At 43.2% G+C, this 10,626-nt stretch overlaps 5 protein-coding genes across 5 annotated transcripts; 3 read left to right on the forward strand and 2 right to left on the reverse strand.

Moving 5' to 3' along the window:
• Positions 1-400: 400 nt before the first annotated feature.
• Positions 401-1,278, reverse strand: AK88_02058 (uncharacterized protein; the record flags this gene model as incomplete). The annotated part of the gene is made up of 3 exons (XM_012479692.1): positions 401-545; positions 771-1,020; positions 1,158-1,278. 3 exons carry the CDS (start codon positions 1,276-1,278, stop codon positions 401-403), a joined length of 516 nt encoding a protein of 171 aa, XP_012335115.1.
• An 867-nt stretch (positions 1,279-2,145) lies between these two features.
• Positions 2,146-3,738, forward strand: AK88_02059 (Sua5/YciO/YrdC/YwlC family tRNA threonylcarbamoyl adenosine modification protein; the record flags this gene model as incomplete). The annotated part of the gene is made up of 1 exon (XM_012479693.1): positions 2,146-3,738. One exon carries the CDS (start codon positions 2,146-2,148, stop codon positions 3,736-3,738), a length of 1,593 nt encoding a protein of 530 aa, XP_012335116.1.
• A 1,084-nt stretch (positions 3,739-4,822) lies between these two features.
• AK88_02060 (uncharacterized protein) lies at positions 4,823-7,078 on the forward strand (the record flags this gene model as incomplete). Its single annotated transcript, XM_012479694.1, has 1 exon — positions 4,823-7,078. One exon carries the CDS (start codon positions 4,823-4,825, stop codon positions 7,076-7,078), a length of 2,256 nt encoding a protein of 751 aa, XP_012335117.1.
• A 494-nt stretch (positions 7,079-7,572) lies between these two features.
• AK88_02061 (uncharacterized protein) lies at positions 7,573-8,168 on the reverse strand (the record flags this gene model as incomplete). The annotated part of the gene is made up of 2 exons (XM_012479695.1): positions 7,573-7,781; positions 8,066-8,168. The coding sequence occupies 2 exons, from the start codon at positions 8,166-8,168 to the stop codon at positions 7,573-7,575; spliced, it is 312 nt and encodes a 103-aa protein (XP_012335118.1).
• Positions 8,169-9,099: 931 nt separating this feature from the next.
• AK88_02062 (uncharacterized protein) lies at positions 9,100-9,872 on the forward strand (the record flags this gene model as incomplete). The annotated part of the gene is made up of 2 exons (XM_012479696.1): positions 9,100-9,543; positions 9,765-9,872. The coding sequence occupies 2 exons, from the start codon at positions 9,100-9,102 to the stop codon at positions 9,870-9,872; spliced, it is 552 nt and encodes a 183-aa protein (XP_012335119.1).
• Positions 9,873-10,626: the final 754 nt, after the last annotated feature.

Here is a 10,626-nt window from a genome sequence, read left to right on the forward strand (position 1 = left end):
TTTTTTTTTTTTTTTTTTTTTTTTTTTTTTTTTCTTTAATAAAATAAGTAGTTACACTTTCGCCTTAACAAAACTGTTAATTTATGAGCAGCAAATCTTGCAGCTTCATTTTGGACAGCAATATAAACGGGGTGGGACGGCGCAAAATGGGGCTTCCTCATGTCCCCTAGTGCGACAACATTGCAAAGGCGAACGCTCTGCATTAAATGTTGATCCTCATAAAAGTACTCCTCATGGGGTTATTACATTTTGGCCAAAAAAAAAAAAAAACAAAATGCATCCACGCGCGATCGTCTTTTTTGACCATTTCGATCGCTACATGTAACAAACGAGGGCGGTAAGCAGCACGTCCATGGTGGACACGCATTGGAGCGCGTCACAGGGTGGACCTCCTCCTCTGCTAAAAGAAATATTTGCACATTTTAATGTACACCATTTTAAAATAATCTACCATGTTGTTTACGCTGAACTCGGGCCTGACGTCGATGAAGATGGAGACAGGGGCTCGCTCGTCACTCTTCCCGTCGTAGTAGTCTATGATGTACCTGTGGGGTAAGCGGCAAGGTAGTTGTTACGGGAGCGTATGTATGGGTTTAAAAGGAGGAACACAGGGGGGTAGTAATTACCCAATCGGTGCAAATGTTAAGCAGGCGTTTTTAGGGACACGTCTACGAACGGACATGTGGAGACCCTAGTTGTGCCGAATTAGTCGTAGTGTGCCAATATGCAGCACGCTCGTTTTCCCTTCCCCCCCCTCATGGTCTACTCACTTGATGGTATTGCCGCATCTGTCAATGTACCAGTCATGTCGATCAAAGGGTTTGTTGTACCCCATGAGGTTAAGCATGAAGGCTTTTAGCGACAACTTGTTTGGGAGTCCAATGAACCTGATTAGCTTCTGCTCTTTGCACAGGTCGAAATATTTTTGTTCCTTTTTCATTATTCGCTTCCACGTTTCTTCATTAACGGCGTTGTGAATTTTAAGAGCCACGTCTAATTCTTCCTTGGAGTAGTTGTACCCTGCGCGAAAAGCGGATGCGTGTATGAAAAAAGAGCGTTTGCGTGTGTAGGCATGTCTGTGATCGATCTATACTCATATGCTAAACAAACAAACGAGTTGCTCATTTTTGCATCTGTGGTGTAGGGGTGTAAATAACCTTTTTTCTGAGTCGTGCGATAGAACTGATTCCGGGATGGGTAGTACCAGCTGCCTCTGTTGGACGGGATGGAGGATTTTTCCTTCCCATCGTTTGCAGCCACGTTTTTTGCCTGGTCCATTTTGGGTTCCGGTGGGGCGGCAGAGCTTCTAGCCTTATGGGCGGTAACCTTGTTGACCGCCTTGGCGGGGATGGCCGTTTTTAAGGCTTTCGTCTCAGAAAGGTTGTGACGCTGGAGGGGCCTCCATCATTTGGTGTATACTCCCCCTCACCCATTCTTGCCCCTACATGGAATGCAACTTTGGCACATGTGGTTGGTTTTTGTTTCTGTTTTTTTTTAAATTTGCATTCCACCGCTTGTATTTGTGCAGGGAGCATATTTTCGTTATGCAAATTGACCTGTTTTTTTTTTTTTTTTTTTTTTTTTTTTTTTTTTTTTTCTCCACGACGCTATGTTGGTCCGTTTCTTCACTACGACACGTTTAGAGTAATTTTTTTCTTTTTTCAAATGAGACGAACCCTTGTGCACGACAGGAGAAGCAAATCACTCGGGTGGATGACCCATTTCATCACTGCATTTTCGATGTAATCTCTTTCTAGGGGAAACGACAAATGCGTATATGCCACGAGGAGAGAGTTCCTTCATAAGATCGCAACGGGGGCAAGATGAAAACAACCGCGGTGGTAACAAAAAAAATGGAATAAAGAAGAACCACCCGGCTTGACGAAATTAATCTGAACATTCGTCACCTCCCCGCGAGGGAAGAAGTGACACAAAAGTTCCCCCCTCCCCACCACACAGTTGACAAAATTTGAAGCATACATTTGGATGGCTGTATTTTTTTTTACATGCACACAGGATAAGCTGTGCACAAAAAAAAAGGAGTGACAAAATTAAGGAGTCTAATCTGTGACATCCCCCTTTGTCGCATATACATAACATAATACAACACTACCCTGGGTTCATCATCACATTGGGACGTGCCCGATGGCGCAAATATTCAAAGGGTCAGATTTGTTACACAATGAAGAATTGAGGAAAAAGTTAAAGGCTCACATTAGAGCGAATTGCCTGGTGGGAATGCCAACTGAAACGGTATATGGACTAGGAGGGAACTCGTTGAGTGAGCAGTCTTTAAGAAATATATTTCATATGAAGAATAGGCCTGTTAGTGATCCAATCATTTCTCATGTGCATGACCTAAACCAAGCGTTTGACCAATTATACCATGTGAATGTGTTCGAGAAATTTGTTATATTTATTTTAAGTAAATATTTTTGGCCTGGCCCCTTGTCCATAATTGCAAAGGCGAAAAAGGAGGTGCCTTTAATCCTGACGGCTCATACAGGGTTCTGTGCTGTGAGGATGCCCAGGAATAATATCGCCATGGAGATTATAAAAGTGAGCCATGTTCCAATTGCAGCTCCTTCTGCTAACAAATTTCAACACATCAGTCCTACCACTGCCGCTCATGTCTTTCACGAATTTAAAAATGAAAACATACTAATCTTTGACGATGGGCAGTGCGACGTAGGGATAGAGTCTACTGTGTTGAAGCTGGTCAAGTATAGGAGGAGGGGCAGTGGCCAGCCGACCCGCGTCACACAACGTGGAGGGCAAACATGTGAGGCGACCCAACCGAAGGAGCCCCCCCAAGAGGAAGAAGTCACCACCGATGAGGAATACGAAAAGGAGTGCAAAGAGGACATGGACTTTTTGCGCACAGTCACGGGAATACCTGCGTCGCCAACGGATGTCGAGGTTTACAACAAATTGAAAAGTCTCTTTGAGGCCATTGCGGGGGGTGAAGCAGGTAAGGACAGTGAACTGCCAGACAAGAACGAATCTGCCCTGTTGGAAAAAATCCTCAAGTACAAGAACCTGTACCATTATGGTATTCGAATTTTTCGAAGAGGAAAATACACGAAGGAGCAGATTGAGGAGGTCCTTAGATCCTCTCCCCTGTTAAGAGACGTACAGGTCGATTTGTATGAAAAGATCAAATTTGAAAAGGCGGCCATTTTGCGCTGTGGGGAAGGTGACAACGTGGGTGGCGAAGTGGATGGCGCGATGGACAATTGCCTTTCCACTACCCTACGTGTTAACACTGCGGAGGAGGCGACGCAGAATGAGGTGAGCCCAGGTCTACTCCTCACCCATTACAGCCCGGTCGTGTCGACGTACCTACTCGACGGTGTGCCGGATGGAGGAGACGAAAGTGGCTCAAGGAGTAAAAACTCAATTGGGCGAGTCTGCTTGGCCAAGTGCGTCCTGCTAGACATTGGCAACTCTTTTGAAAATCACCAAAGGGACTTCCTCAAATATATTAACATTTCATACGAAGGAGTGGACACCAAAGAAGAACAAACAAGGGTGGTGATGAAAAACTTTTTCCTTTTCTTAAGACAAGCGGAACAGCTAGCCATAGAACACCAAACTCAGGGAATCCTAATTTCAATAGTAAATTTGAAGTGCGTAGATGAGGGCAGCCTCTCCATTTTCGACAGAATTTTCAGAGCAGCTTCGGGCAAAGTACTGAAGGTGGCCGTGCCCCAGGGGGGACCGCTGCGCCTGCTTTAGTAGGGAGACGGAGAAGTGGAGAAGCGGAGAAACTTTCATACGATGACACAGTGACGTGGCGAATTTTGTGTAGGCCGCACACCCACAGGGACATGTTCTCCCCACACGCGCACATTTGACATAACTGTTTGTTCGCTTCGTTCAAATGCCATTCATACATTTACTTACACATATTTATTCACTTACAAATTTTTATAATTTTATTTACAACGCATATTTGTATTTGTACAGCTGCCTATTTGTGAGCGTAATTTTTTGCAGCACACTGGATGTGCCAACCACGCCGTGCGCAAATTGGCCCCTTTCAAATGAAAAAAAAAAAAAAAAAAAAAAAATTCAACACGGGCTTACATGAGGCAGTCTCCCCTTCGCAGGGGCAAACGCACATTTGCCCAAACCTATGCAGGTGACACTAATTTGACACTTCCCCATTTCGGCTCCCATCCCTCCCTCAAAAGTGTAGAGCATGCTCATTCATGCTGGCCAGGCGTAGCAGCATCCTGAAGTGTGGACTGCTAACCGAGCGCCTATCTGCATGCAGGAGGAAAAGTGAACTCATGCCCTCGCGCAGTCGTGCACCTTTGCACTTGTTTTTACTGTGTTCAATTTTTTCCACAATTGGGCAAACTTTATGCGAGAAAAAAAAAAACGGCAACGAAATGGAGAAAAAAAAAAAAAAAGAAACGTAAGGAAACGGCACGAAGGCGTATATAAATGCCCAATTGTATACACCTGTGTGTGTTAGCAAATTTTCCTGCTACAGGAGATCCCCGCCCAACAAACAAAAAAGGTCTAATCAGTGAAGGCGGAGTTCTTCCTTCTGGAGGGAGAAGTAGGGGATAATCACAGAATAAGCACATAAAAAGGGCAATAAGTGTACAAATAAGGAGATCAACCAAAATAGAGGCAGGTAAATGCTCATGCGGGGAAAAGGCGCACATATTGCTGAACGTATGCCCATTTTTGAAGAGCCAGAAGAGACGAGGTCAAGCGCAGTGTTATAAGTGTGAGCACACACAACTTAGGCCGCTTGACAAAATCCATGAGGATGAGAGGAGAGACCCTTTACTAACACATGCACGAAATGGAACAAAACAAAAGTGACACGAGGACCAGAGCAGACAAGGAAACAAATTCTTTATTTTTAAGAAAGGAAATATTCGACCATGCAATTATATACACAACTAACAAGATAGAGGAAGGCGCTTTACTAATTTATTTAAAAAATTTATATGAGCATTTTAAAAAGTTGAAGAAGGAGAGGGAGCACGGTGGGAGTGTCAACCATGATGATCAAATGTATGTCACGCTGGACAGCTGGCTAGGTTACAATGAAGTTATAAAAGGACAAGACCATATTTGTTCTTCAAACTTTACCCATAATGTATGCAAATCTTTGTGGATTCTCTTAAGTATAACTTTGCAGAGTGTAAAGAAGAAGAACAATGTGAATGGGCAGAGGACTATATTTAACGCGTCACTGAACGAGTTGAACAGGGAGTGTGAGGGGAAGAAGGATCGTGAAGAAAAGGACACGCCTCAAGATGTGTGGAATGAAAATTGGGTAGAAGAACAAGTGTCCATAGAGTTACTAACATTTTTTATAATATTACAATTTTTGAAAATAGATAATGTGAAAAGGAAATACGATAAAAATTTGAGTGAAGATAGTTGGCCTCATTTTTGTAATTCCCCCAGGTCATTGTCCAATTCCTCTTCCGCATTAAGTGCAAATGGAATCGTCAGCAGCATGAATGGTAGTAGCGGTCCAGGTACTTGTACACCCAAATCTAACCTCTCCGATTTCTTCCATTTTTGTGGTAATAATTATAAGCATTTTTTGAAGACATATCTTATTGCCTTTTTATGTGCAACAGATATTATTAATAGTAGCAGCCTGACGCACATTCCCCTCTACTTTAGAAGCGAACATCTCTTCCTGCTCGATTTTATAGTAGACACCAATGACCATACGAATGTATATGAGAGGTACCTACAGAAAAATGAACCAAAAATTTTGTACAAAACAAAGGATATACTAAATTGGTTGTTAACAAATTTGTGTATGCCCGATTGTGCTAGTGATGATATGGTCAAGGGGGTCTCAAACAATGGGCAAAGTCACCCACCAACCACACACTCTTGTGCTAGTAAAAACCCGAGCGCAACGCACTACGGCATTGAAAATATAAATAACGACATTTATACGATTACAAATGTTCAAGGCAAAACCATATACATAACAAGTGATAAAAATATTATTAACATAAGTAATTGTAAAGAGTGTAATATTTTTATTTTTTCTAAAGTCGAATATTTGAAAATTCATTTGTGTGTAAACTGCTGCATCATTTCGTTAGCCGTGGAAATGATTGCTACCTTTTTTAACTCCCAGAATTTGGACGTGCACTTGGTCACTAGAAGCCTCAAGATTGAAAATGTTATTGACACCAATGTATATGTTTACACGGAAACAAATATTATTATTTTTGGTGACACGAGAAACATTCAGCTTGCTCCTTATAACATTTTAAATAAGAACCAGAGGAGGTGTCTTCGCAAAAGCAGGATTTCCTTTAGCAGCAAAAATTGTGACCTCTTCGCCTTTCCCCTCAAGTGCAAAATAAGCTTGTTCCATTCGGTCAGCACATCACACGGGATGAACTTGACCCACTCAGCGAGTTTGTCAGGTGGAGCAAATTTCCCTCTCTCCCGCCGCACGGACAAGAGTGGGAAGAGCGCCACGTCTGGCGTTGGCGCTGCTATTGGCGAAGCCGATATGGGTGCAACTACCTACAGCGACACTACTTCAAACCATGTGAACGCGACGGAAGAGAAAAACGAAGGAGTGTATGCAAAACCATTTGACATGACCAACCTGAACAGTTCATTCACCGACTATGTGTACTATTTGCTGAGTCCATCCAAATTTTTTCTCACCGAGTTTCCCACCCCTAATTTCGCGTCAGATGGTGCAGGCAGGGCCTTGTGTGGGCAGCATCACGAAGAGGATTGCGCCAACAATGTGAATAACCGCCACTACAACCCCGATGGGAAGGAAGTACCCCCCGCAGAAGGCACTTACAAAACGGAAGAGAGTCAAACGTATGAATGCCTCTACCTCCCGGAGGTTTATAAAAATGCTATCGAAAGTCAAGATGATCACATTTTACAATTTTTAAGTTTCATGGAGAGCATCCATTTGTCAGGTGCGCAAATGCAAAAGGTGAAAAAAATACTAACGTATAAATTGTATGCATATTCGAAGACTTCCAAGAAGGCATTCCGAGTGCTCAGCGATTTTGTCTCCCAGGGGCAGGACGCGCCGGGCTCTTCCTAGGGGACACGTGGTGCGACATGTTTTGAAACGACGTCGTCCTGGACTGGAACAAGGGACATCCTCATACCCGTGCGAATTGGCGAATATGCGTCCAATGACCCTCTTGTTCCGTTACATCAGTAGCGGGAAAGGAGGAGTTACTACACATTGCGCAGAGGGGGAGGTGAGCCGAACGCACGTTTCCCCTTCTCAACAAGGCTATCGAGCCGCACTGCGATGTCGTTACGGTTGCGCAGCATCCATTGTGTGTATATTTGTTTTGTGGCATGTGCACCACAGTAGTTTGCACTACTCAATATGTAAATTTACAAATGTCACTTTTTCCCTGTCTCATTTGGAACTTATATAAAATGGTTAAAAAAAAAAAATGATATGTTGTCCTTTTTTTTTGTTCTGTCCTTGAGCGGGCATGAAAAAGAGGGGGACACAGTTGTTGTGTTCGTTCGCTCCACGGCGATGCGATACGTCTGTTAATTTACGGCAATGCCCAAGTGCTAACTGCGCATGATGTTGCTTAACTCTTGTGAAAAGTTAACCGCATTGTCATACACGTGCGTTGAAATTTTTTTCTTTTTTCCATCGGTGGCCCTGACCAAGCAGACGAACTTTTTGTTGCTCTTGTTATCATCCTTGTTGGTCCTTTTGCTTTTCTTTTCTGAGTTTTCCTTTTTGGGGATGACGTTCTTCACGGCGCTTCGCTTGACTGAATGTGGAGTGGTTCACGCGGTGAGGCAGGAAGGGAAGAGCGTCCGTCATGTGAGTTATCCACTATGTGTTATTCGCAGTGCATCATTTGCTATGTGCTTTTTTTTTGCCCCTTTTTCTACACCAATACATGTGTGCACTGTTCGTAAGCACGTGTACATACACATCTATTGAGGACGCGTGGCTATGGGGTCTCCTCTCTCCTCAATTGGGTGGCATTATATATACAGTGTTGGCGCAAATGGAGAAGAAGCAACTCTCAACCCTCTTGTCTGTACTTACCTTTTTTCATGGTAATCCATATGGAAGTTTTTTTCTTCTCGTCTTCCTCTCCACATAGTTTGCTCAACTCTTCAATGAAAGCAGCGTTGCTTAGCAGGACCATTTTTTTTCTTCGTTTCAATTTTCAACACTCGCTTATTTATACCCTTTGCATTACATTTATATCGTGGTCGATTCAATAGTGCAGAGAAGTTGATACAAAAAAAAAAAAAAAAAATTTATTTATTCCTTAATTTGTAGCTTCATATCTGTTTCAGCAAAATTAATTAATAGGACCAATGGGTTATTTTATATATACCCCCATGTAGAAAAGTTGGAAAACAAAATGAAAAAAAATCATACGCGCTTGAGGTATTTTTTTGTTACAAGGGCGGCGCTTAAAAATCCGGTCGAAATTGCACTGCGGTGGGGTTTTAACTGCTTTTTACAAATCGGGGAATTCTCCATCACAAGTAAAAAAAAAAAAAAAAGAACATATATCTCGCCGATGTCATCTTAACCGTTTTCCCCATTTCTGTGATCAAAATAAAAAGCATCACTCTGTTGCGTATTTTCTAAATAAGTAAAAAAAAAAAATAATAATAATAATAATGGCTTGCTACTGCTAATAAGCGCTCGACGGCTGTGATACTGTGACACAGTAATAGGGGCTGACCAAATGGATCTATGTTGCGGGGTGTGGAAAAAAAGGGGCACATCAAATGGTTCACTTGGGTTGGATGTATCATCAGAGGTGATGCCGATGTGGTAATTTCCACGTGGTGACTCCGTTTATTACTGCACTGTATAATCCCTGTCCTTTACCCAACATGCGGAAGCAACAGTCCTTTTTTCTACAATCATCACGTAGCTGCTTCAATTGATACGTCTGTGCATGCGAGCGAGTGTTTGAAGCGGCCAGCGAACGTACATATTTTGTGTGCATAGCTGCTCTTCGATGGAAGCACTCGTTCGCATGCTGGGCGGTAAAAATCTCTTCTTCTCGTTGGGGGGTGAGGGTACCACATATTGATTTTTATATGAAATAGCCAACCATGGGCCCGCCGCAAAATGTTAAGCAGGGGTCTCCGCTCAACATACATACGGTTGAGTTTGTTGGTGATAAGGGAGTTGAAGAACTCATTAGTAAGATAAGTGTAAATTATGAAGAGTGTACTAAGTATGATGCGTATATGACACAGGATGACGCGGAAGAAGAGGAGGCGGAGGAGGAGAAGGAATATGTTGGGGTGGGCGGAATTTTCCAACATGAAAAAGTGAGCAATAGGACTAATATGGCAAGTACAGAAAAGTTGGGGAAAAATAAAAGTGCTAATTCGAATAGTCGCGAGAATGGGCAGGCTCATAAAGGGTCCAATAACGCTGTGGTAGACAACCTCAGAGATGTTATTTTTAAAAAAAAAATGACTCACGATAAGCAGAGTGGGAAGGAGAAAGGTTTTGGCAAGCCCGGTCGGAATGTTTTCACCAATTTGAATGTAAGTTGGAGTGGTGCCAACGCGGCCGCTAACGTTATGAAGCGTGGTGTACATGTAAAATGCCTTCCAAAGTGGGCGTGCTAACGGCATCAACACACGTGTGAGGGATTATTGTGGCACATGTGGGGGGGAAAACCATCCCACGCAGATGGGCATCCGAGATGGAAGCCCCCTAATATGGGTCCACATGCCTGTCTCGACACAACTTCCCCCCTGTTCAGGTTAGGAAGAAACGCATAATGGAGAGCAGCGAGGATTCAGATGAGAATTCCCACTGCGTGAAAAAAATTATTGACTACGTTAAGAAGAAAAAGCAGCGCAAGGGATGATCCCCTTGGGAAAGGTGTGTGGCCGACTTCGAGGTGGTTTTCCCCCACCTGTTGCTGTGTGCAGTGAAGGGGCGTCGAACAGACAGCGCAAGTGTGGACATGTCGTACAGCATTTCTACGCAAGCGCGTATATGGCGCAAAAAAATATGTCACTGCGCTCCCCCCTCTTCATCACATTTTTTTTTTTCCTATTTTTTTGTGAAGCATGTGTACACATAGGTTTGCTGTTCCATGTGGTGCATGTCTTTTTAAATTTACAGAATTTTTTTATTTCAAAATGGGTGACGAGCAAGGGTGGACCCCCTGTTCGTACCAACGTTGAAGTGAGCCAAATAGGTTAAAACGAAAAAAAAAAAAAAAAAAAAAAAGAACATTACACGAATGGAGTGTTTTCCCACTATTGGTCTGCATAATGGAGGTGGGCACAGTGGGGAGACATCACGAAAAAAAAAGGCACGCACGGGAGAGAGTAGAGGCATCATATATGCTTCAAACCAATTTGCGCTGCTTATCTGCATAGGTGACTAATAAAAGTTGAGCTTCTGCGAACACTCAGCGTCCTTCATGAGGGCCGTGATGATGAGTTGCGTTTCCACGTTGAGCTCCAAACCCATGTCGCCAGCCTCCTTGTCTATTTCTGCGCTGACTTGCGTCCTGGTGGACTTGCTTCCTTCTGCAGCATTTTTCTTAGACGATTCGTTGAAGCCAAGAAGGGTTTCTTTATTTTTATTTTTTACTAAACTTTCGAGGGGTA

Source organism: Plasmodium fragile (assembly GCF_000956335.1).
Source record: "Plasmodium fragile strain nilgiri unplaced genomic scaffold supercont1.19, whole genome shotgun sequence".
In the NCBI taxonomy this organism is placed as follows: Eukaryota; Apicomplexa; class Aconoidasida; order Haemosporida; family Plasmodiidae; genus Plasmodium; species Plasmodium fragile.